This window comes from Melospiza georgiana, chromosome 7 (genome assembly GCF_028018845.1).
Source record: "Melospiza georgiana isolate bMelGeo1 chromosome 7, bMelGeo1.pri, whole genome shotgun sequence".
Lineage (NCBI taxonomy): Eukaryota > Metazoa > Chordata > Aves > Passeriformes > Passerellidae > Melospiza > Melospiza georgiana.
The window spans coordinates 26,590,722-26,614,659 of NC_080436.1; the positions used below are offsets into that span (position 1 = coordinate 26,590,722).

The window sequence follows — 23,938 nt, forward strand, 5'->3', positions numbered from 1 at the left end:
GGTGATGTAAAGTGCAGACAGGGAGGAAAGGGAAAGTGATAGCAGAGCCATCAGGTTTGAGTGACTGCCTGTGCAGTAGTTAATGCAGGGAATACAGTGGCAGGGAATACAGTTAATGCAGGGAATGCACTGGGTTTGCTTCTGGAAAACAACGTGCACAAGGATCTGTGCAAAGCTGGGGACAGTGCAAAGCCTGGGCCAGCCCCGCTCTGAAGGGCTTGTGACCTGGGATGATGAGCAGATAATCAACCCTGAGATCCCTCTGCCCAACATCCTCAGGCCCGAACAGAGAAGCAAAGCATCACCCAGGCTAAGGCAGGGCTGGATCTGCTGGCACACTTGAGGTGGTGCGGCCTTAACACGTTCAGTCCTACCAGTGCTTTGTCCCTGCCCTGTAGGGAAAAGCAAATAACCCATCTCGGCAGCTCCCGCACGGCTCTCTGTGCCCAGCCGGCCGCGATGGGCTGCCGGCAGCCCGGCCGGGCTCTGCGCTGCTCCAGCCCCCGATCCCTGCTCCAGCCCCTGTTCCCTGCCCCAGTCCCTGTTGCCTGCTCCAGTCCCTGTTGCCTGCCCCAGTCCCCGTTCTCTGCTCCAGCCCCCAATCCCTGCTCCATCCCCCTGTTCCCTGCCCCAGTCCCTGTTCCCTGCTCCAGCCCCCGATCCCTGCTCCATCTCCTGTTCCCTGCTCCAGCCCCTGTTACCCGCTCCATCCCGTTCCCTGCTCCAGCCCCCGTTCTCTGCTCCACCCTCCGATCCCTGCTCCAGCCCGTGTTCCCTGCCCCAGCCCCTGTTCCCTGCCCCAGCCCCTGTTCCCTGCTCCAGTCCCTGTTCCCTGCCCCAGCCCCTGTTCCCTGCTCCAGCCCCTGTTCCCTGCCCCAGTCCCCGTTCTCTGCTCCAGCCCCTGTTCCCTGCCCCAGCCCCTGTTCCCTGCCCCAGCCCCCGATCCCTGCTCCATCTCCTGTTCCCTGCCCCAGTCCCTGTTCCCTGCTCCAGCCCCTGTTACCCGCTCCATCCCGTTCCCTGCTCCAGCCCCCGTTCTCTGCTCCAGCCTCCGATCCCTGCCCCAGTCCCTGTTCCCTGCTCCAGCCCCCGATCCCTGCTCCATCCCCTGTTCCCTGCTCCATCCCCTGTTCCCTGCTCCAGTCCCTGTTCCCTGCCCCAGTCCCTGTTCCCTGCTCCAGCCCCCTGTTCCCTGCTCCCGCCCCTGTTCCCTTCCCCAGTCCCTGTTCCCTGCTGCAGCCCCTGTTCCCTGCTCCAGCCCCTGTTCCCTGCCCCAGCCCCTGTTCCCTGCTGCAGCCCCTGTTCTCCGCTCGCAGCGCAGCTCCCGCGGCTCCGCTTCCTCTGTGCTTCCCCACCTCGCTCCCTTCCATCCCATTACACCCAGGTGATCGCTTCCCCTCCGCCTCCCTTCTTCCTGTGCTCCAGCCCCAGCCTTGTCATGGCCAAGTTACCTGCAGGCTGTGCAAATAAAACCATTCCTGTGGAGGCAAACATGCCCATATTTTTGGCTCACCTTGGGGAAAATCTCATTCAGCTTATGTCCCTGTTTCCTTGAAACCTATTCAGGTAAGGAGGGAGGCAAGCTCCCCTCTGTAACCATTGGCAAGTCTAATAGCTGCCGGCTAGGATTATTACTTTTTTCCTATTAAGCAATGAATTTAACCAGAAAACGAACCGGTCAGGAGGGACTTGGACACCCTGCTTTCAGTTTGTAATACAGCCAGCCCTAAAACACGTGGCAGTGCAGCAGAACACGTTTCAAGACCTGCCCCCTGTGTGCTTGTGTTCCTCAGCACTGTTACCAGGCAGACTTTCATCTCCGTTATCTCCAAAGAAATAAAGAGAAGGAATTAAATTAAAAATTCAAAACCCATTGCTCTCCTCCCAGCAGCAGGAGGGCGAAATAGCTGGAGGAGATGCTGAGCAGTGAAGGCCAGGATGCAGGTCCCACCCTGAGATCTTTTTCAGCTTCCATGGCGGCTACCAGAGCCCAGGAATGTGGCCAAGCACAAGGAAGGGGTCCGGAGGACATGGAGTGTTTTCACCCTCCAGGCCCTGGGGCTGTCAGAACTCTTCCAGCTTCTTGGGATGATTGCTGTAGCCTTGCTGGGGGGCACCACTGCTTTCATTTCATACCCACTGCCCCTCAGAAGGCAAACTTCAAATTGTATTTACTACCTGTGGAAATGTATCTCAACCAGAGAAGAAGGCAGACATGGCTTGGGCAAGAGCTTTGGATGAGGGTGTTGTATCTCTGCCAGGGCCCCTTGACCCTGCTCTGCCATCCCTGCAGTGGGGGACTATTGAGCACTGGCCCCTCACAGGTATGCATGGCAGCTGGAAGTACTCGTTTTGGAAACAAAAAATCATCTGCAACTGCCCATTCATTTCACCCAGGATGCAGAAGGCAGGCTGAGAATTTGTATGTAAACATATTGAAGAGGAGAAGCTCCCCTACCGGGAGGCTGTGAAGTAGTAAGGTAATTTCTTTCCTTAAAATTTCAGTTTACTGTTACAAAACATTGGCAGAGCCTCTGAAAAACAGCTTCCACTTGAGCACCTCTGCAGGTGAACAGGGCTGCTGCAGGGATGGGACCTGCCTCCAGAGCTGAACTGACTGCCCCAGTACTTTAGGCTGGACATGCTCTGACTGCCAGAGCATCAAAGACACACCAGCGAAGATCAATGTCCATGCAGACAGGTGGCCAGCCATGCTTAGTAATTTTCCCTTCAACAACCTTGTTTTTTCAAGATCTTTGTACACTGTGGACTAAATGAAGAGCAAGGATCACAACATGGAGCCTTCCCCAAACCCAGCAGCTGGACATCAGCAGAGCTGTGGGAGGGAGAGCTGGGGCCAGGGCCCACTCTGCCCATGCCATCCCCGCACAGCTCCCATCACACTGCAGCCCATGAGGGGCTTCTGTGGCTGCTGCAGGTGTTTCCCATTCCTGGAGCATCGCCCTGGAGGGTGATAGCTGGGTAATGAGTTTCTTTAGTCTTGCTTGAATGCTCTCGGCTCTGCAGACACAACTTCTCAGTGTTTGACATCAAAGAGCAGATGAGTGGCTGATTACACAATACCCTGCCCTGAGCAGTTAGTGGGACTTCCTCCAGGAAATAGATGTGTGCATAGCGATAATTTCTGTGCTTATCTCTCTACCAGCCCCAGTTCTGCAAAGGCAAGGAAAAAACCCACTAGGAGCTTTCAAAAACCTCTTAAAATCACAACAAAGCCCAGGACTATTGTACTAAAGGAACTCAACTCTTGGGACTTGTAGCCCTGTCCCCTTTGTACTCATGACATCCAGGGCAAAGCAATGACAGCAGCTTCCCTCTTTCCTCTTCTCTCTCCAGTGCCCTTCTTCCATCCCAGTTGCTTGCATGAACAACAGTGAAGGAGTGATGAGTCTCGCCAGAGTACAGCAAGTCACTGTCAGGGAAGTGGGCTGGGCATTTTCATGTTGTTCCTGGCTTGGTGCACCAGAAAGTGGAGTAGAGCAGCTGGGTGGATGTACAGGACAACCCCATCCTAAAAGCTGAGTGCAGGTTAGATGGATGATAACATCTCCAACACTGGAACTCAGGAACAGGTATTTGAGCCTTCCTGTGTGGAGACACGACTTGCTGAGAGAACTCTAAGTTTTTACAGGAGAGATGTGTTGTTTCAGAGGAAGGCAGCCTAACCTGTAGCTAAAGAAGGCCACAGCCCAGTCTGACTGGGCATAGTTCACTGAGCTAACTAATCTAAGTGTGGCAGGAGGAATCTTGCTTGGCACAAACAGGTTCTGTATCTGATGCAGCAAATCCCATGGGAAAGGGCAGGAGAACCAATTTGACATTGCACAATAAAGACCAATAACAGGGAGATAATAATTCATATTTCAATAGGGCATCTTTCATACTGAGGGATACAAATGATTTGGCCACTGTTTGAAGTTCAGCCATCTCTGGAGTGGAGCATAGCTGTGCATGGCATCTGACATTGCCTCAGTGTTGATGTTTTTGTTAGTATGTAAGCTGCCAATCAGTACATCTTCAAAAGGTTATCACAGAGTCAGGTGATAAGTAGCCCTATGTAATGCTTAATATCTGTGCATGGATAGTGCTGAAACCTCAAAGCCCTGGCACTGTTTATATATGCACATTTGTGTGTGTGTATTTCACCTGGTCTTCAACTTGTGCAAAAGACTGATAAAAAAAAAAAAGAAAATGGCCTCTATAGCCCACTTGACTAATGTTACAGCTATTCTTACATTTATTTCTATTTTCTCTCCTTTCTGTTTCATATTCTGCCTGTGAAAGGAAAGCTGGATTCCCCAGCTGAAGTAGGAAAATGCAAGAAGGCTTTCCAGGAGATGTATGCAGGCAAAGACTGAAACACATGGATTTATGCAGCTTTGTATACAGGAGGCTTTTTGCCAGGGCAGCACTGAAAAAAATCACAATTAGTGTTGTGCAGTTTCCCCTGGGGACAGTGCAGCCAGTGGCACCGGTCCCTCTGGCTCTGTCCTATTGGGTCGCTCTTGACTGGAAAGTTGTCACACTGTGCAAAAGGATTTGGGGATTAAGCTGCCTTTTCCCATGGTGTATTTTTGCTGCACTTCAGCTAAGTGGGCCTGTGGGTTTATGAGCTCTGGAGCAGGCTCCTGTGATGGCAGGGAGGAAGGTTCTGACAGTCAGCAAGAGCATGCTCCCCTGCCTCCTAATCCCAGCCTTTCCCCAGGGGACTTCACCTACTTTCCCAGGATGCCTTGAAAATGGAAAGCAAATGAAAGGGCAGTGTGACCACTCTTGCCATGACCAAATGGTATGAGACACCCTGCTTTTTTCCTCTCCCTTACCCCATTCCTTGCTCAGGCTGTTCCATGCTGTCGCTCTTCCATCCGACTCGCAGCCCTCTGAGCTGCCAGCCCTGCAGACACCCCCCAGCACAGCCCTGTGAGTACTTCCCTGGATCCCACTGGAGAGGTGCTGCTGGCAGCTCTGCCTGGTGGGATCCTGAGTGGTATCCATCGTCATGGCACAAGTGCATCCTGCAGGCAGCTGCTCTGCTGCCTATGGCAGAGACACCTGCAGAAGAAACCCTTTATATTTCTGGCTGGTTTTCAGCTCGCTGCCAGTAAAGGCAGTTCAGCTTCACTCTGGAGCTGCATCATTTAGAAGGGAGGTGCTTCTGCCTCCAGTGCACGTTTGTGCCAGCGAGCATTTTGAATTTCTGCCAAACACTTAAGTGACCTTATGGCAGGACTGGAAGGCAAGGCTCTGGAGCTCCACCACCCTGCTGACCCTGTGGGTCTCTGTTCTCCCCTCAGCTGCCTCCTTCATGTATTTTTGTTCAGCATCTCTGCTTGCACGGTTGCCTGAGACATTAAAAAGAAATGCCTTCACCACTAAGGCGATAAGGAACTTGATCTCACATAAATTGGGATGTTCTGAGAACCATATTAATTTCTGCTAATCAGCAGATGAAAAATGAATTACTTCAGATGTCATGTCCTATTGCACGAGTCTTGAAACGTTTGGAAAAGCCATAACAGAGTTACCCAGTAATTGAAGGGCTCTACATGAGTGAACTTTGTAATTGCATATTCTTCTCCTTGAGTCTGGGAGGCAGAAAGGAAAAGCGGATCAGGCCACGTCTTAATGAACCAGCTCAGTCCCACAGTGCTAGTGAAGCCAAAAGTAAACAAACCACGCTCATTATTTTATATCACAGCTCCCCTGCTGCTGCTGCTGCTGCAACCACATGTGTGTGGTCTCCCACCTCACTTCTGCTTTCAGCCCCCTGCCAGGCTGTCCTCAGCCTTCACCCCAGGTGCCCCCAAGGCCAGCAGCCCACGTTTGAGCTCTACCTCATGCCACAGGAGACACAAACAGCTTTGGAGACAGACGTAGTTTTGGAGGGTTTCCATCTCTGAGCTGCCTGTCTTGACCATCCCAAATGGAGCAGGAAAAGCTCCTGCATAACTATTCCCATCCAGACCTGTTGGGACAGTCCCTCCTGTCGTGTCCTCACTCCACATCCAGCTGGAAAACACTGAATGGAGTAGTGGAGATTTGCTCTGTGCTTCTGTTTGTGCCTTATTGGTTTCCACTTGTTGAATGTGCATATGGCCCCCTCGGTTCCTCACTGTACTGCCCTCAGTCCTGACTGGGGGTCACTTGAGGGTATGATGGCAAATGACAGCCCTCAAATCCTGGCTGCCCTCATCTGCTCCCCTCCTGTACTGATGAGCTGGTACAGGGTGAAACAGCTCCTAAGCCCTTGTTGCACTTTTGGACAGAGCATCTCACTGCTGTATGCCTGCCAGTAGCACCTGGCCATTTTCTCATTCCTGAAGAACCCAGGAAGATTAGGCAAATATTACAGAGATTTTCTCAGGCCTAATGTTGAAGGGTTTTTCAGCTTTCTCTGAGAAAAAAAAAACCAACCAAACAAAACAAAACCAAAAAGCCTATTGGTCTGTTTGTTTCACTGTCTTTAAAAGTGGAGAGTCAAAGCGGCATCCATTTCTGTAGATTTTCCATGGCTGTTCCTCAGCAGCTGATGGCATAATGTTTCCTGAAATGGCCATTAGCTGAATATCTTTATGAGCAGCTTCCCAGGGAAGTAGCTGCAAAGTTCAATTTGCTGAATTATGAGCACATCTCGGATAAGAATTGCATTGTACAGTACTTGCATTCTGAAAGCATTAACTTTATACTTTGAACTTAGAGATAGTAAGGAATAATTGCTATCTTTTTTATCTATGAAAAAATAAGTATATTTAGAAAGATTTTATTTGGATGATGCTTTCTCTAGTAAAAAAGCCATTTGTACCCAAAAAAAAGAAAACTTCTATAATTGGTTGTGGATTTATTACAAGAAGCCATAACTTAAGGGTACTTGATTTGTGCTGAAGAGTTGTTTGACTTCATGGTGTCGCATCAGATTTATCCCAGCATCTCATCCTAGGGAGCAAAATTGAGTTCCCTCTTGTATCTCACACAGAATAAATCTTAAGTATTGTCTGAAATACTTTAAATTTAATTAAGAAGAGCCAGAGTGAAACAACAGTGGATTTCTTTTTCAGAAGTAACTAGAGTATTCTACCTCATGAAAGGGTTGGGGTCCAGAGTAAATCTCCAGAAGCTTAAAGCCCTCAGTACCTTGGGTGAGAGCCCAGGAGCTACAGTTCATGACATTTCTTCTCTGGGATGCTGAAATGGCTCCACTCTGTATTCAGGAGGAGTCTGGAGCTGAACTCAGTGCAACACCAAGTGCTCAGGGGTGTTCAGGTACCTTGATTTCACATGTGACTTCCATGCACTGAGGGCTCTTCACTTAATCGGTGCTGTTATCACACCTGATGAGGCACAGCAGGAGGTATTTGAGACACTTGCCTTTTGATTCCTTGCAACCAAGCAACATTTAGTAAGAATTACTTAAATCAGCTAATCAAAAACATGTTCAATGACATTAGGATGAAGTGGGCTGTAGAACACATAAGTCAAGTAATTTTTCTTGTGAAAATCCTTCTGTAGAGAGAAAAGCAAATAAATATGATATTCTGTAACCTCTCTGCTCCTTGGGCTATTAATAATTAATTCCTGATTCCTTATTCCGTATTTCAGGTAAGGTTCAACTTTGTTCTAGTGGAACAATTGTTCAGGATCAGTTTCAGCTACTTTGTAATGGATTTGCTGGTGGCAACAACAACATGGCAGGAGTGCTTGCAGGTCCCTGTGTTTGCTGAGGAGCTGATTTGCACTGAGGACTGCCTTGCTCTGATTTGCTCTCATTTGCTTATTTGCTCTGAGGAAAACTGATGGGTCAGGATTCCTGTTCAGAGGAATCTCCTCTGAGAAGGGCCTGTCTTGGCAAGACCAGCACACAGAGATGGAGTTCAGCATCTCTCCTCTCAGTTAAGCGGGACCCTTAGGGACTGTCCTTCCCTCTCACTTCCCCTGCAGTGGTGGACTCAGGTGAGAACCAATCCCCAGCATCCCTTTCCATGCTGTCTCCCTTCCCTGGCCAAGTGGGACTTGAATGGCTCTCTGCCCTTCACTTTTCACTGGCCTGAAACCAGGTGTTAAAGTACTCCATAGCTCATTGCACATAAAATGCCCTGTGATTCTCTGTTTCTCACAAAAATGCATTTTTTCTGCTGCTTTGAAGGAAATTGGTGTTAAGCCATGAGACACCCAGCCCTTCCTAAACCATCTCCCTTTGGTCTTTACCAGTGGTGGCAAAGAAGTGCCCAGAGCTGTTGGATAGTACCAGGCTGTGGGCAAGCACATGACCAAGTTGCTGTCAGATAAATACTGAAACAGCCCTAGCCTAGATTAAGTCATTTTTTTCCTTTTTTTCCTTTTTTATAGTGAAAAGGGATTGGGTCACGTCCAAATATTTTATATTAAATTCTAGAGCTTGCCTGTTTTCTCTTCTGTTACCAAGGCAAACGTGCCCCAGCTCCCTGACAGATCACATTAGGCTCAGTGGAGCTGTGTTCAATCACCTTGCTCTGGAAATCAGTGCAGGAGTGAGGGCAGAGCCACCACTCCAGACTGCTCCCAGGATGAGTCACCACAGCAAAGGCTCCTGCCTGAGTGAGCCAGAGCCGCCTCTCCAATGTGCTGGGCTTTCTGCACCCAGGACTTCTCAAGCCTCTTCTTCTTCTTTCTTTTCTTCATGAGATTTTATTCCTTGTCTTCATTTCTCTCTCCCACCTTCCTGCCCTGCGGAACTCTTTAAGGTTTTAGCAGTTAAGGGAGGAAGAGAAGGCATCCTAGGCATCCTCTTTCCTGCTCCTTGGCAGAGCTGAGAGATGATCTGAGTGCAGAGGAACCCACTCCTGCTCCTGCCTGGCTGAGTCTGTGGCACCATTGCTGACCCTGTGGAAAGGTGGAGTACAGAGGTTGCCCTCAGGCCTCTCTGACGTGGCACCCATCCCTGTTAATAGGCAATGGGGATCCCCTGGGGGCACAGGGATGGTGCCACGAGGGGTCTTGCTTTGGAACATCTTGCTCAGAGGTGGCAGAATAGGAGCAGAGCAATTTGGCAAAGAGGGCAGCCATTGCAGCTGAGGGCTCTCTTGGGACTTTTCTGTTCTCTGCTGAACAGCCTTGAGAAGGGACCTCAGATGCCTCTGTCAGATGCCTCTCCTCCACATCCCTGCTCTGTTGTTGGGCATGGGTACAGGGATCTGACCCACTGTCTGCCTCCAGCACAGCTGAGACTCTTGAGTCATCTGCTTCAACCAAAAAAACATGTTTTGACTTAAAACATGGGCAAGCTTTGTTCCTACCCTGATGAGCAGCCAGATGAGGTGATGGTCCCTCAGTTCTGCAGTGACAGAAGAGTCCCCAGGGAGAATGGTAACGTTCAGAAAATGGAAAGTCTTCCTTCCCACTTCTCCATCCCACTCCCAAATTCTGAGCTGACACCTCTGTCATTGTCTGTCTCAGCAGTGGTGACAAGCACAAAACACTGCAGACGGCAAAGAGCAGAGAAAATACTAAATTTCCCTGGTCTGTGGTGAAGCCAGAGGCTGTGGGCATCAGCTGCTCAGCTGGGAAGTCATGCCTCTTGTGACAGTGGTGGGATGAGTTTTCCAGCAGAAGGGAGATGCAGAGCAGGTCCCACCCTGCCCTCCTCGCAGCTGTGGCTGCAGCCTTTCACGTTTTCATCAGAGAGGTGCAGAAAAAGCCTGAGCAGCCTGGCAGCCCCAGCACTCCTCACAGGTGCCACAGCAGCAGCTTCCGTGGGTGGAAAGGCAATTTGTGTTGTTTTTGAAGCATTGGGAGCTCTGCAGACATGATGGCTTTTCAGAAAAGGCTCACTGGAACAAATGAGGGGTTTTGGCTCAGGACCTTGTGAGACGCATCCCTTTCCCAACTAGCACCCACACTGCCAGACATCACCAAAATACTCCTGGTGGTCCCAGAGGGGTGTGTGATGGTTTTGCTGGGTGCACTGAAGCTGAGATCCCTGTCTGCTCATACCCAGCCTGTAGGCAGAGATGCCTGAGGCACGCAGAACCGCCAATCCCGATTGAAAATTGCAGAAAACCATGAAAAAGCAGAGCTGTGCCCCCACAACACCCATCTCAGAGCCCCCAGCCTGACATGCCCACCTGTGGCTGCTCATTCCCACTGCCAAGAAGCTGAGGAATCCTGGAGAGGGGCCCACATCTCTGCCACAGCTGAGCCTGCAGAGACATGATCCTGACCCAGGGAGCTGCCAGGCTGAGAGCACACACCAGAGGCTTCACCAGGCAGTCACAGACTTAATAAAAACCACAGCTAAGCAACAGAAACAATTGTCCAGAGCTGGATTTTTCTCCTTTATTGGGCTGCATTTTTCTCTTGCTGTTGTGATGGGGTTACTCGCAGCACCCCAGGGCACACAGATCTTGCCTGCCATGGGCAGTGCTGTCTCTGCATGGCACAGGGATATCAGGTCTTGCAGGGGAGCTGTGGGATGGTCCAATTCTGATCACAGAGATGGCAGTCTGGATGATTTATTTTTCTAATCACTTGCATAGATTCTCCTATAGGGTCTCCAGATTTTAGGGAGGTGCCAAGCTGGGGTATTCTCCCAGCTGGGTCAAGAAAAGGCTCTCAGCAGATTTCTGCCAAGATGGAGATTGGGATCAGCACCCAGCTCTGCTGAGGTGCCTGGGGACATGCATCTCACCAGAGCCCCATACATAACCATGTCCTGTGCTGTCCTGGACCACAGGAGACCTAGCTCCACTCCTCCCTGGGTCCACCCTGTGTCAATTTGCCCCAGTGCTGGAGAATTTCATGCAATATAACACATATGTATACACACACATGCACATGGATACCTGTTCCATGTCCCTTGTTGCCTGTTGCTGGCTGGCACAGGGCTTGCATGCATGGGGAAGCATTTGAGATGCTGGTAATAATGTGTTTGGTTCAAAAGGATGGAAGGGCAACTCTTGTAAGTGTGTGAAGACAGAGTGGTCATTAGTACATGTTCATTGAAGTTTACCAGCTGTGTAACAATGGGCTTCTCTTTGCCATTTTACTTAATTTGTCTGTAATTATGTTCCTAATATAGAAATCATTTGGCATTTATTTGCTGTAATAAAACTTCCCATTGCATTTAAACTCAATGTGAAGATTTAAGTATATTTAGGAGACACAGCTGAAGACCTGAAATTAAATGACCCTGGCTTCCTTTTGCAAACAAGACAAACTCAGATAAATGCTAGCAGTCAGATACACACATGCAGATCTGTGAGCAGCAGCAGCAGCTGCATGTACACCCCCAAAGAGAGATGGCAGCCCTTGTGGTGATGGGACAACTCCTCCAGCATCTTCTCATTGATCTGCTCTGGCCCAGGGCACTGCTCCTCTGACTGATGCTCGTGCTACTTTGCATACCTGAGCAGGAAAAATGCACAGGTAATGGAAAAACTGCAGGTCTTAAGATCACCATCAGCTATCTTGGTTTTGTGCACAGCTTGCACTGGCTTTCAAAATGTTTGCTTTAATGGTTGTGGTAGTAGGATGTTGGGCCAACCCAGGACACCAGCCACATCCTGGCCCAGTGACACCATCATCCCCAGCCCTGCCCTGTTTAAAGGAGACTAGTAGGGCAAATTTGCTGTACTTAATTTGCAGTTAAAAGAACAGGCCTGGGAATCACATCCCATATCTGCCTGCTGGTGGGTGAGCAGCTGCAGCTGCGGATGGGCCCCAGCACTGATAAATGACAGATAAAAGCCAGGCAGAGCTCTGCCACCACCACTCAACAGGGGTGACGCTGCTCCTGACGTGGTTATTTTCTCCCTGGATATACCGAGCACCACAAGCACGCACTGGCAATAATTTTTTTTCCCCATCCTTTCTCAGCACTCCTGCCAGTAGGCTTTAAATAGCAGGGGCCAGATAATCATTAACCACTTTGACGTACTGCAGCGGGGACAGACTGGGAGTTCAGACAGAAAGGACAGAGCTGGAGCAGAGCTGCACTACTGGTGCATCTCCAGCAGTGTTGTCCTCCTCAGGGTAAAGCCAGTTCAGCCTGGCCTTGCCCTTGCTGCTCATTGAGACAAGCTCCCACCATACTGAGAGATAGGGAAGAATATTATATATATATAATTGATCAGTAAATTACTCTTTCCAGAAGTAGGGAAGAGCATTTCATGCATATGTTTGAAATGGTTGTGGCTGAGCCAGAGCACCTTTCACTTTTTGTTAACTCTGGTTTTTCCTAATTTAGACTTGGATAACAGAAAAAAAAAAAATAAACAAAAAAAAATAAAAAGGCAGGTGACGTGACTCCAAAGCACATTTCAATGTTTCAGAAGAACAAGATGATAGTGAGCAAATTGAGGAGGAAGCTTGAAGTTGGGAAGTATTTCTCCACTAGTTACTGACAAAGGAAAAATGCTGCTTAGACTCATCCCAGTGATGGAATGTAACTCTACAATGGGAAGTTGCAAAAATAAATGTTGTGAAATAGGGAAATAGATCCTTCAAAGGGTTTTTGGAGAGCAGTCCCTACAGGGATTTGGTCGGAGTGCTGCTGTTTGAACACTGGAGAATATATTGTGCAGACCCATCTTCTACAAACTTGCAAAAATGAGTATTAACGTTTTAATTCCCATCTCTAATTGTTGTGATTTTTGTCTCACTTTGGGATTGCTTTTGTGTTCCTGTAGCTTTTAGCAGCAAAGGACTCTGCTGCTAAAAGCTTCCTGTGTATCACAGGAAATGGTCTGTTCCTGAGCTCTCTGTACAGACAGCAATGAGACTCCTTCTCCTTTGCTGTACAAAGGATTTATTCCTTTAATATGCCCCTGGTGTTTGTTTTTCTGCTGGTACAGGAGTGCATGTGCATGTGTGTGCATGTGGCAGCTTTACAAATGCCTGCTGTGGATAGAATTGGGCTTCACAGTATGCAAAAATAGCTGTGTGCCACATACAAGGATGCAATATATCAGACGGCTGGAGAAAATGTGATAAATTGAGTTTTTGCTAGATTTGCTAAAATCAAGTTACTGGGGGATTTATCTCCACAGCTGAATCCTGAGGTTGTAGGAGCTGGCAGGACTGTGTGTTTGAGCATCACAGTTAGGGAGGGAGACTGGGTCCCCATGGTGCTGTAGGACATCTGTGAACATCTCTTGGCTCTGAAGAGAGAAGCTCAGATTTCAGAGACAGAGCCCCAGAAGCCAACGCGAGTCCAGGCTGTAGCTGCAGCTTTTCCCCTCTGCCTTTGCCTGGAGGTTGTTGCTCTTAGTTCCTGCTCCATCCTGCTCCATTCCTGATCCCTCATCATCGACGCCTCCAGCTGCTCGTTAGACAAAGCCCAGGTCCTGCACTCACCATTTTGAGCCCTGCAAGAGACCTTGCTGTGCAGTGAGGTGGAAAGGCAGGGATGCTGCAGATCTGGGAGGTTTCTGTGTGACCTCCTTACTGCTGGGGCCTCACTTGTGTGCTGAGGGACAAAGCTGTTGACAAAATAAGGCACCAGGGACTGAGATGAGAAGGGCAGACCAGAGGCACAGGGCAGTGGTCCTTGTAGCAGGCTGGCTCTTGGTGTGGAAGAGGTTTGGCGAGCGGGGAAGCAGAGGAGTTGTGCCAAGTTCTGATCCCTCCCCTTTTGCATCCTGTCTGGCAGTGCCTGCTCTTCTGGGCTCCTGATCACTCTGGTGATGTCCCACCCCAAGGGACATCAGTCCTTCAGCCAAGGGCACAAACAAGCCCAGCCAAACCTGAACCCCTCAAATTGGACCTCATGTGGGGAGTTTGAGTGCCCGGTGTCAGTGCTCATTCCCACGTGCGCCTTTCTCCCATCTAATCCTTCCCTGCTTCCCTTCTTCTGGTTTGCCATGTCACCCCTTGCCAGGTGGAAAAGGTTCATGGAGCCTACAGCCCTCCTTGCTCCCCCTCTCCCTTTGTATCCCCTCCAGTATATAATGAAAACCAGTAACAAGTATAGCCAAGGCTGGGTTTGTAACACAAACAGTTATTTACAGTTTTGCTACAATTTCATGAAAGATGACATTTTTAGGTGACCTAGCTGAAACAAATGAAACAATTTAAATGTTCGCATTAGGTTTTGTAAAAAGAAGTATCACTCTTGCCCAGTGTGGTCCTCAGTTCCTCAGCTGCTGACACCTGATGTAGTGACCTAGAAGCTGACACAGTTTCCCACCACGGTTAGCAAGGGCAGGATCTGGTTCATAACCCGAGGCAGTTATGGATGTCTTTTACCATATCCAGCAGTGTCCAGTGCCAGGGTCTGTTATCCTGGTGCTCCATCAGACTAGTGATGAGGCTGATCTGGGCTGTAAGAGCAAATACCTTCTCCCCAATGCTGAAAGTATGATCCAACCTTCCCTGTCCCATAGATATTCTGCCTTTAAAAGCTTTTTAATCTTGGAGCACAGTTAAATGTGCTCCAATCTATACTGTGGCTTTTAAACACTAAACAGTGAGGAGTAAAATGTAATGGCTCTCTCCTAACCTAAGCAAGCAATGGCAAACAACTGTAAAGGGCTCCTGAGCTTGTGTGCACAGAGGAATTTAGTCTCATGGTGAACAGCAAGATAGCAGATAGATCAGAATAATAGGGAGTGTTTGTGGATGTTTGTGGACCCTGTTAAAAGCTGCACTGGAAACAAGGGAGTGAGCCAGGAGGTTCGGTGTTTCAGCCACCACTCATAACTGTCTGGGTTGCAGGCCAGAACACAATTTGTTCTCCATCTTGCTTGCTTCTAGGGTGCAAATAGCCAGCCCTGTAGTTCACCAGTATGACTGTCTGGGATGGTAGACAGTGTGGGAGAGAAATTTGAGGACATTTTGCATGCCTGGGCTTGAGGAAGCTACCTGGGTCTGAGCAGGCCATCAGTCTGGAGCAGAGGCTGTCTCACAGCTTATCACCACCACCAGCCTCACTTTCTAAAATAGGCAGCAGAGAGACAAAACCTGAGCAATGAATGGATGGTGTCTGGTTTCCAACAGAAGTGTGTCCACTGGTTGGGGTCAGTGTGGGTCCTCTGGAGTGGTAAGAATTGTGCTCATCCAGCTTTTCCTTCAGTGGTGACAAGGCATGTAAGACCCCAGTGTTTGAGACTGTTACATCCCTGACAGTCTCATTCACATCAGCCAAGCATTATTAGAGGGAAAAAGGGATGGAAGCAGCATGATTACCTGAGCCAAACCAGGTAAAAAAGGAAGAAAGTTCAAATGGTGGATAAGGGAGCTTCTGCCATGCCTGCCACGTGTGCTGTGCTGTGGAAGGAGGGGAGCCTCGCTGATGCTGGCTGTCTGTCTGTCTGTTTCAGGGGGAGTTGCTGAGCCCGTGTCGATGCGATGGATCTGTGAAGTGCACGCACCAGCCATGTCTGATCAAATGGATTAGCGAGAGAGGCTGCTGGAGCTGTGAGCTGTGTTACTACAAGTATCACGTCATTGCCATAAGCACAAAGAACCCTCTGCAGGTAAAGGTACTAGAGACATTTCAAAGTCTATTTATTCTTGTTTCAATTTTTGTTTCTGGGAGCAAGTGGATTTTACCTGTGTGGGTTTTCCTTCCCTGTGCACAGGGATTCATATGTCAGAGACACTCAGAAAGGATTGCCAGGGGCTGGTCCAAAGAGGCCCCATGTTCTGCTCAGTGGTTCTGGGAGCATCCTTTGGGAGTCTGCTCTTTCTCTCCTTGGCAATTCCTATATTCACTTGCCTCCTGCTGAAAATTCCACAATAGTGCTATAACACCTCACAGCCATTCAAATGTGTTCATCCACTGGAGAGCCCAGGTGTGCCTGCCTCCAGGGCCAGGCAAGGACTGTGCCATTGTGGGATTTACTGCAACAGAGCACACAGTCTGTGACTGAGCAGTCGAGACTCCACGTGTTTATAGTTGTGCCATTAATCCTGATCTCCTCCTGCTGAGACTCCGCTGTGTTGGCGTGAGGGATGGTGGAGGCAGATGGAGGGTTCTTGGCACTCTCCTCTCTGATCTCACCCCCTTTTTCACTTTACTGCTCTCACACAATCATGGCAAGGCACAGGAGGTGTTGACTGTAAAACTCTGGTCTCTTCAAGCCTGATTCTTGATGGACTTTTGCAGATGTGCACACAACAGGTAAAGCACATCTTTGATGTGTCTGTGAAAGTCATCCAAGGACCCACGTTCTTTCTTATCTGAAAAGCATTGTAGTGAATAAGTCACAATACAGACTGGTGATTTTAAATCAGGATTCAGAATGGGGAAACCTGTGTGACTATTAAAAATGGGATAAATTATCCTTAATAGCTATTGATTTATTGTGGGGGCAATGCCTGAAGATGCATTAATTACTGCATGCCTTTGCTAAGCATCATTAGTGCTCTGGCCATAAGGAAGCACATTACATCCAGGCACTTCTGCTTAATCAGCATCATCTGGACTGGAGGGGCATCACAGTGGTTTAGAGATGAGGGTCATGTCTGTAGGGATTTTGGTCTGTCCAGTGCCTGGCCCTCTGTGGGTCACTCTCTACCAGGAGGCAAGGACAGTGCTGGTGATGGCGCCCAGTTGTACAGGGGAGTGGGGGAAGGGAAACTCCTGCTCTCTCCTTCCAACTGCGAACTCTGTGTGGTTTTTTCTAGGCCTGAGGTCACTTACCACATTGAGGAAAAAGTGACAACCCATTAGGACTCCAGACTTAAATGAAGTACTGAAATTAGGGGGACATCATGGGGAAACTTTACTGAGGGAAGGGAAAAACCTGCCTGCTCTCTGAGAGTCCCTACAGCTTCTGATTCAATTTTCCATGAACCATGGGCTGGACACATCAGTAGTTTCATCCCAAGCCTCAGACCTGGAATGTTTTAATTTCTTGGCTCTAGTAACTCAGAGCAGATTGAAACACAGGAGGGGAGATGTGGACAAAGCAGCTTTTGTTTATTTCTGGAAAGCTGCTCCATGATTGCCCTAATGCTTCTTGTGTCTCAGATTGGGGATGCGATGCTGAGCAGCACTGGAGGTTTGTGAGTACAAATTTGTGAGCCTTTGTGACCTCAGAACCGTCTTTAATGAATGACTTCAAAACACTCTGCACTTTCAGGGGGCTCAGGGCAATGGGTCAGTGACTTTCTTCCTGTTCCTCACTCAGCTAAAATTTGTTGGAGCTGCTCATGGACAAGCTTCCACCTCACACACACAACTTTCTGAGCCTGTGCAAAGCTTCTCTCTCTCTGGGCTCCCCTGGCAGAAAGTGGCCTGATCTGGTGGCCTTTGCCATGAACACTGGGTGGCAGAAACAGCTGAGTTAGAGAGCTCAGCTCCAGGAGCAAGGGTCCCAGAGCACTGTGCAGATCTGGGGCTTGGAGCCTTCACATTGCTGGCTTAGACTTCACAGCACTTCTCACAGAAGCACTGGGAAATTTGGAGGATGGGAAGAAGCAACTGGAGTGAAAAACCACTTGGCCTGGAATAAATGCAATGTGTAGAGCTACAGCTGTGAGCCTGGGTGCCCTGACTGGTGCCAGCACAAAGGCACTGCTGGGAAGCAGATGCTACCCTGGCATTAATATGCAAAATCCTGTGGGAAGTGGCTGATACACCAGGCCAGGACTTCCTACCAGTGCTGAGGGCTTGGGCCCCCTGTAACCCCTTACTATGAACGCCTCATTTCTCAGTGAGGTAAGATATCTGGTAAGATACTGGGAAAAGGGGGCAGAGAAGACACAGGAGTTACTACTATCCCCCAACACTGTATCCCATAACAAGTGACAGCATGTGCAGATGGGAGGAGCATCATTTCTGCTTGGTCTGCACCCCACATGTGGATAACACAGGCTAGCTGGACATACAAGTATATCTCAAAGTCCCTGACCTTTCCTCTCAGGGTCTGCTGGAACTTGTGCCCAGCTTTGTTCTTACAAGAAATCTCTGAATTTCTCAAGCACAGTTTTTGGAGAGCAAATGCTGTAGGAAGTCAAGGTAATCTGTTTTTTCCAGACCAACCACAATACAGACAAGGACCACACAAGCCTCATGTCCTTGTCCAATATAACCTAATTGGGTGATGCTCTGAGCCTGGCTAGATTCTAACCAAGATCATGACCTACCTCTCTCCTGTGTCCTGTATCTGATAGACTGCTGGGAAGCCAGAGCCAGGCAGCTGGCAGACCCTGGATCCCTGAAGCATGTCCAATTGGTCTGAGCAGAGCAGCACATCCAACACCCACATGTTCCCTGGGACCTGTATGTTTGTCTGCCCATTTTGACATCTGCTGCACATTTTTTGGAGTGCTTAGAAGCACAGCATGGGCCAGATGTGTCTGGAGACTCATGGTGTGGGCAGAGAAGTTACAGCCGGGTTCATGCATAATTAACACAGGCTCCTTCCAGCCTCCAGGCTATTAGGAAGCTTCATACCAGAGAGAGACCTTTAGTCTTCTGTTTTGGCAGAATTAATCTCTGTAAATTAACCCACCCCACTCTCTACTCCCTGGATTGCAGGCATTTAAGACCAAAGGTCTTAAAGCAGCAATAGTGCTAACCTGCTGAGGCTGGGGGATTAAAGTTGTTGGACAACACAGCAGGTGTCCTGCCAAGCAGCAGTCAGGCAGTGAATGAGCAAGAATATTCCATCAGCTGTGAACAACCAGGAAATCCAGAGCTTTTGTCCATCCATCCATCCATCCATCCATCCATCCATCCATCCATCCATCCATCCATCCATCCATCCATCCATCCATCCATCCATCCACCAATCCATTCTGCTGTCCAGTTAGCCAGTCACTGAGACAGGAGTCACAAGCTTGGAGGTTTAAATGCTTCCCTCCATTGTAATACTCGTGTAAAGCCCATGATTTTTTAAAGGCCCTGAAGGCCCAGGGGTTTAGAAGCACATGATCATACTGCCTGCACCCTGGTGCTGATACATAGTGGAGTAGGTATCTACCTTGATGGGCCTCTGAAGTGTATTTAATCTATATACCTCCTTTGTAGTCAGTCCTGAACCACATCCACTCTGATGTTCTGATTTTAGCAAAGAGAAAATCTATTTGAACCAACCTTCCCAACAACTGTCTGCAGTCTTGATGAGTTCAGCTCTGATTTACAGTTGTTATCTCCTGACTCTTCCTGCATTGTGGGCTGTTTCTGCTCCAAAGATCCCCAGTTATCCAGTGCTGGGGTTGGGATCTGGTCTCTGTTCTCCTCTGGCTCCATTTTGTCCATGGTGATGATCTGTTAGGAGCTGATGAGTGCTCTTACATGGCCTGTTCATCAGGACACTCACAACTGCAAGAACAGCTGGTTGCACAGGGCGTTTGAGCTTCATCCTGAGATGCTGAGCTAAAAAGCTTGAGGCAAGTTTACTGATGTCTCCTGGTTGTCCCAGACTGCTGAATCAGCTGTGTTGAGCATGAGCTTTGTTTCTCCCAGCTGAGCTTCAGCTGCAGCCTGCAAGCAATAGGTGCAGTCACTGCAAGAGAGACTTCAAGGCCTGTGTGTTAAACAGGAGTTTTCCTGGATGCTGGCACTGTAGCCTGAGTCTTACCAGATGCTGTGGCACATGGAGGAGGGAGGTTTTCATCATTGCACATTTCCATGACATGGCCCTACTGGGCCCTCCCGCCTCCTTGCTGCATTTCTAGTATCTGAATAAGCCACAGCATCTGGAAGTGTACAGCAGGGAAGCTATGCCACATCAGTGGCTTAATTTTGCTTGGTGAATTTGTAAGAAAAAAACATCCTCCAGAAGATAATTGATGGCCAGGGTCTTGGGACAGCAGCAAGGGGAGAACCACACCCAAGCTGCAAATGATCCTCTCCAACCTTCTAGGAAAAACCTCTCTTGCTTGTGACCCTGGGTCTGAGAATTAAATTGCTGACTAGCACAGCTCAGGATGTTAATGATGTGTATTAAGGGGATGTGTCAGATACAGCAATAAAAATAAACTGAACTGCCTGAGGCAGGCATGGAGGAGCTCTCAGGGGAGTGCAGGAAGGCTCTTCCAGCAAATGAGACTTCTTTGCAAGCTGCTGCAGTAAGACATAGACATCTTCTGCAGGCAGTATCTGCCTTGGAAATGCTTGTACTGCTGCTTGGGAACCTTTGTAGACTGCAAGTGCCAAAGAAAGGGAAATACAGATCAGGCATTAAATACTGTAGTAATGACATTATTCATCTGTGTTACATGAGCAGGCTTTCACTTACAAATCTCTAAGCAGAAGCACTGAAGCAAACAGGGAAACAGGTTTGTGTCAAGTACAACTTGCAGGTTATGAAACAGTGTAGGAGAACAAATGACATACTCAAAGGCAGCAGTACCAGCTTGGACCCTGACTAAAGTCATCACAAATGTCAGACCTGAGCTCCTAAGAAGCCCTTTCTGAGGCATCTGGGTTTGCAGAGCTTGTGATTTGGGCAAAATGGGGAAACTTGGGGAAACTGGTCTGAGAGAGAGTGGTTTGCACCGGCAGACATGGGTGGTGTGCCAAAGCACGTGGCCCAGGGGGGTGGTAGCAGAGGACAGACAGCTCCAGACAGTTTCTCCAGAATGGTTGGGAGGGTTGGAGCACTTTTCCAGTGTGGGTGGCAGACCATCACAGAGAACTGCTTAGACATGTTCTGAAGCCACTGTGAGTCTGGAGCTCACAAAGCTGATCCTGTTATCCTGTGGGAGCCTTTAAAGCTTTTTGGTACCACCAAGTCCTTAGTTCTGCCCTGTTCAGCACTGGCAGAGCTTTCTGCCTGCCTAAAGGTCATGTCCCTGACTGCCAACCTGGGTGAGCTGAGTTGTTAAAGGTGCACTTTAGTGCAGCTCAGTGGCTACCAGGAGCTCGAGTCATTATTAGCTGGGGGAACAAGGGCTCAGCTTTAGGTCTGTCCCCACAAGTGGGATTGCTTGACCTACTGTGATCTTGCTAGATCTTGAACATTTGAGTGGAGATTTGGAGGGAGGGTGCTGTGTCTGCTGCTAGGCATTCAGACAAAGAGCTTTGGGGGTTTCAGATGTGCCAGTAGAGGGACTCCAGAGTTGCTGAGCAGCTCTACTGGTGACCCAAGATTGATAAGGTCTCCTGCCAAGTCCCTGGTCTGCTGGCCATAATGAGGGTGGAGAGGGCTTGGGAAAAGGGGTGATTTTCTAAGGGCTGTTATGAAATCTGAAAGACATGGTGCTGTGATTGAGGTGAGCTCCTAAGGCTACCAGTGCAGGGACACATCAAGCCCAGCTCCTGCAGCTGAAATTCATCAGCACATTCCACCTCTAAACAGCTCTTGGACCTTTCTGTCTGAGCACTCATGGGGGTAAGAGGCTCTATCTTCTGTCTCATGCTAACATCTTCTATCTCATACACTAAGAAGTGTAGCAAAATGGAATTAAAAGATGAAAAATAATGACTCTAGTTATTAGTGGCTCAAGCTAGATCTGGGACACTAAATTGCAGTTCTCAAGGTTGCCAGAAAGAAAATACAACATTTATTACTTCTTTTTTTTTTTACTGGAAAATATTAAATTCTTCTGCATGCTGGCTGTTTTCCCCAATGTTCAGCTTTGACCCATTTACCTCCTTGCCAGAGGGTAATCACACCCCAGTGCCACCTTCTGAACAGAGTCAGGACTGCTGCTGTGTGTGTCACTGTCACTTAGTGCCAGATGCAGGAGGAGAGCCTCCTACCCCCTGGCACAGCTGACAGGCTCCAGGCTCTTCATTATCACCGCAGTGAATTTCCCAGCAGCCACTGCCAGCTGAGCAGTGTCAGGCACTGTCCCTGCCAGTGTTTCAGCCTCCCTGTTCCCAGCCAAGGGGAGCAGAGTCTGAGTTTTGCACTCAGGTGTAACTCTTCTGTTCTCCAAGCCCCATCCCCTTTGACAGTATATTTAGTGCTACACCTAAGCCTCCCTTTCTCTGCAGAGCCATGGTGTTGGTGGTATGTGGCTTCTAGCTGTAGAAAACAGTTCCTTCACCTCTCATTGCTACCTTGGAAGGACCTGTTGCTAGCAGAGGCCTTGCAGTATGCCAGGCAGATGGTGAGGAGCCAGTCCATTACCTCCTCAAGAGAGAGAAATGGTGCAGAATGATTTGGCTGGCACAGGCGCACGCGGGTCAGTGTGCGGGGCTGCAGTGAAGCCTTCGCACGCAGCCCCAGGCTGAGCTCTCAGCACTCTCATTCCCTCTGAGTCAGCCACAGCGAGTGGAACGGGAGATGAGGTCTGGGGGAAGCTGCAGGGGTGAAACTGCAACCCCATGCACACAGCCAAGCTCCCTCCCCACCGCATGAATTTAGTCCTGGAGCTCTGGGCTAATGGCATTGCTTGCTGATTTGTCCTTTATTGGCTTATGGTGCTGTTGAGAACAAAGCTGGAGAGCTGGTGGGAGGATGGCAGAGCTGCTTATCCCACCCTCAGAAGCCAGATTTGTGATGGGTGCTGGGTGGCCTTTGCTCTGCCTGATGTCAGGAGAGGAGTTGCACCATTGCACCTCTGTTACGGACTGCAGCACGCCTGCAGCATTGGGACTTCCAGGCTGTTCACTGTGGGACCTTCTCAGTGGCACAGATGGGCCAGGTGGATTTGGTGGAGGCATGGAGCAGGTCGGGCTGTGGCAGAGTGGGAATGGGCTGTTGAAAAGATTACTGAGTGTCCCCAGTGCTGTGTTTGCCTTTGGCTGGGTCAGCTGCTGGGGCAGATGGCAGGAAGGGGACTGCAGTAGCTGAGCCCAGGGAAGATACTGGCTTTAGCTGAGTCCAGTCCTCCTTCAGGAGGGAACAAGCTCTCTCTCTGCTCAGCAGCTCAGTGGCCATTTCTGTGGCCAACTACGAAATAAGCTGGTACTGCCCACCTCACTGGTGCTGCACATCCATGGAGGACAATTTGAGGGCTGTCTGCCCATGCAGGATGTAAGCCAAGGAGCAAGGCTGGCAGAGGCAGAGGAATCTCCTTCAACTGCCACCCACAGACCTTAACCTCTGGCTGAAGCTCTCGTTTGTCCCTCTCCAAATGCAGCCCTTTTCAGGGAAGTGCATTTGGTTCAGGGGTTTGAGGGGTTTGGTAGCAGTGCCATGTGTGTCTGTACCAGCACAAGTCAGCCTGTGCTTCTCACCCTTCAGTCAGGGTTCAAAAGTCCTTGCAAAAAACATTGCTAACTCCTGGCTGGCCTGAGCATTAAAGAGGTATCCCATACTTGAACTCCCTTCTTGCACTGCAGAAGGATGGGACAAGGCTTGCTGGGTGATCCTGCTGTCCTAGGATACGTTTGACCAACATGCAGGGCTCTGAGATCTCACAAGACTGTTACTTCACAGGGGGACTGAATTTGGGCTGAATCTAGGCTAAAGGTTTTCAACTCCTCTGAATCCTCTGTACCTGCAGGAGGTTGAAGTCCATCTTTGTTTATGCTCCTGCCATTCCCACTGTGATTTCAAGGGCATGTATCTCACAGCTAGAGGTGGCCTATATACTTCAGTGCCAGGAGAGACTGTCTCTCCTCAGCCTGTTTACACATTTGATTTTTGATTTGCAGAAGATGCTATGGACCATGTCCCTAAGTCTTGTTAAAGACTCCAATTTCTGCTCTTGGTTTTATAGGACAGTTTTCTCAGCAGTGTAAATCTGAGTGGGGAGGTTTTATGCTGGATGACAGAGAGGAGTCTGGGTTTAGGATATTTATAACGTTGCTTATACAAAGCTCTTTGACAAAGTGAATGGATTTGGAGGAGTTACTTCTATTTTTTTCTTTTTCTGAGGAAGAAGCATTGACGTTTACCTTGGAACACAGCCTGAATATGTCTTCATCTAAAGGCAGGGTGTCCTGACCACAACAACTTGTGTTGTTTGTAGCACGTTCTGTGGGATGTGCATTGCCACTGTGAGATTCTACCTAGGGCTGTGATCATGTCAGATCTCACAAAGTGGCACAGAGCCAGCTCATATGAGGCCTTCAAAAAAAAAGCTTGGTTCTTTGAGA

At 49.1% G+C, this 23,938-nt stretch overlaps 1 protein-coding gene across 2 annotated transcripts in view; it reads left to right on the plus strand.

The window, feature by feature from the left end:
* Positions 1–23,938, plus strand: part of MARCHF4 (membrane associated ring-CH-type finger 4) — a 101,921-nt gene that overhangs the window by 50,697 nt on the left and 27,286 nt on the right. The window contains exon 2 of one of the 2 annotated variants that reach the window (XM_058027636.1): positions 15,312–15,473. In XM_058027636.1, coding sequence (XP_057883619.1) covers positions 15,312–15,473 — 162 coding nt within the window. The remainder of the gene's footprint in view (positions 1–15,311; positions 15,474–23,938) is intronic. The other variant, XM_058027637.1, reaches the window with a different exon arrangement.